Raw genomic sequence first — 2,472 nt, 5'->3', positions numbered from 1 at the left:
TTTCCCGTGCAAGTATTGAGAGGGACTGATGCTAAGGCCTGCTGATGCTACAGATGAAACTTGATGAGACCTATTTGTTTTTAGCCCTATTGATAGGGTTTTTGGGTTTTTTTTTACTCCCCTATTCCTGTACCCATTCTTTACAAGTTCAGTTTAGTTCAGCTTTCTTGTTTGGGGATTATGTATTCTTTGTAATTAGAGCACAGTGAAAGGTGTGTTTGCTTTGTTGTCACATTTTGGGGACCAGCATACAGGGTTTGATTGCTGTGAAAAAAGGAATACAATCCACATTAAAAGTTGCAAAGCTAATGGTTTGTACAGCAAGCATTGTGAGAGACAGCTGTGAAATGCCTTTTGTATCTTACTAAGCCCCATACCATACTGAGCATTGCTTGGCACTTAAAGCCAAAATCTGCCCTCTGATGAACATGCTTGGCTCTCATTTCACTTTGAGGCATGTACATCTGAGATCAATATTTGGCTTTTATTTCAAACAGACCAGTGAAGAATGAGTAATGAATACATGTTGCAAAGGGAGTGAGAAAAATTGCCACATTTAATTTAAAAATAAATTATTTTGCTTCAGAAAACTGGCTAGACTTTTTGCATTAGGTTCTTGGGTTTTTGATTGTTTCACTTATATGTAGAGCAAGTTATTCTGGCTAAGGATCTTCAATTTTCGCTTCTTATCAGCTCTACCATTATGGATTGTTGTTGGTGTCTTTGGTAGTGTGAACTAGCATAGAGTACTAATATCAAGTTGCTGATCATAAATAAGCCCAAATAGGCCTCATTTGTCCATCTGGTCTTCTGTAATTAATCTTTAGAAAAGACAGCTGTGAGAAGATATTTTTATCCTATGTCTACTAATAGTTTGCCTAAGAATTTCAAAAAACAAAGGCACATGTATGTGAAACGATATATGTATTCATACTCATTTGTTGTTTAGCTTTGGAAAATAGTGAATGTTTATGTGTGTATTCAGGATTGTCTGCTCCTGTACAGGAGTGGCACAGCCACGGTTGTGTTACTAAACATTACAATCCAGAGTCGGATCTTACTAATGTGGTATGAACTTTATTTTTTCCATCAAAAAAGGAGAAAAGAAGATTGGCTAATTCAGGCTTTTAAAATGTGTATTCTGTTTTTCCCCAGGCATGAAGATTTTGAATTTATTTCAGGGACCCGCATGCGTAAGCTGGCTCGGGAAGGTCAGAACCCTCCAGAAGGTTTCATGGCCCCCAAAGCCTGGACCGTGCTGACAGAGTACTACAAATCCTTGGAGAAGGCTTAGGCTTCTTATTAACTGCAGATCAACCTTTGACGCCTGATTTATTAACAAGAAGGGGACCACACAATCACCGTTCATGCTGCTTTGTTGTGGTGTCTGTCAGGAAGTTCTTCCCTGAAAACAGACTTTCTCCCTAACTTAGCATCATTCTTTGCTTGTCTTATGGGTTCTATTATGTACTGGCACCTACCAAACTGCTGTTTTTAATGTCGTCGTCTTTTATTACAGTTAATATTCTTGCAGTAGGATTTTTAACTCTTGTCTTTTTATATTTTATTGCCTCTGTCCTATGAGCTCTGCAGCCATTACCTCGATGCAATTTTTTTCACATACTATTTACAGTCTGATTCCTTTTTGATTTCGTTTTGCAGGATGAATTTAATGATTAGATGAACAATGGATAGATGATCTATAAATGGGGGAGGGGAGGAAATAGATTTTAAAACTATTGTAAAATTGTACTCAGTATTTTTCTGTCAATTAGTGATCCCAGAAGTATTTAACTTTAAGCCTTAGTTGTATGTAATCTCATAGCTAAAAGTTCTTTATGCAGCACAATTAAATTTTTTTGCTTTCTATATTAATTTTTTGAGTTCATTGTTTTTGTCTTATGCTTTCTTTCTGTAGCAGAGTACAAAGCAAAAGAAAATGTCTATTTAATAAGTAGAAGGAAATATCTAGCTTTCTCTACTAATATTTCATAATAATCCAAGACATTAGCTACTGTTAGATTTCTCTCTTTTTGCCAAGGCTGTAAAATACAGTTACTGTAAATCATATCCACTTCGATTTATTTTTCCAGTGTTTGGTGCCAAGCATAATTATTGACCACAATACCAGTTTAAAAAAATGATACATCTATGATTCTGTATCATCTTGCACATTTGTAGACACAGTTATTGCTGTGTCTACAAATAAAATACTCAACTCTTGACTAAGTTTGCAGTATAAATTCCCTTTTAGCCTTCAAAGGTTAAGGAGATATCTTTTGACTTGGATAGCCATAAAATACTGAATCGTGCAACTGGTGGCCCATGGGCTGCATTAGGAGTTAACATGCATGCCGCCACCCAGCAACTCCTGCCCCTTGTTCTGACTGCAGCAGCAGCCTGGGGCTTGGGCCTTCTCTGTTTTTCCCCCTGGCTTCCACTGCCTGACGCAGCCCCGGAGGTCAGGGCAGT

At 37.4% G+C, this 2,472-nt stretch overlaps 1 protein-coding gene across 2 annotated transcripts in view; it reads left to right on the top strand.

Annotated features, from left to right (window-relative positions):
* The window catches only part of PAPSS1 (3'-phosphoadenosine 5'-phosphosulfate synthase 1), a 66,977-nt gene extending 65,127 nt beyond the window's left edge, over window positions 1-1,850 (top strand). For both annotated transcript variants that reach the window (XM_006031132.3, XM_014523413.2), the window contains one exon: window positions 1,156-1,850. In XM_006031132.3, the coding sequence (XP_006031194.1) occupies window positions 1,156-1,294 (139 nt within the window). In that variant the 3' untranslated portion in view covers window positions 1,295-1,850. The remainder of the gene's footprint in view (window positions 1-1,155) is intronic.
* Window positions 1,851-2,472: the final 622 nt, after the last annotated feature.

This window comes from Alligator sinensis, unplaced genomic scaffold (assembly GCF_000455745.1).
Source record: "Alligator sinensis unplaced genomic scaffold, ASM45574v1 scaffold66_1, whole genome shotgun sequence".
NCBI lineage: Eukaryota > Metazoa > Chordata > Crocodylia > Alligatoridae > Alligator > Alligator sinensis.
Note: the sequence above shows the minus strand (reverse complement) of the source record. Positions and strands in the feature narration are given on the sequence as shown.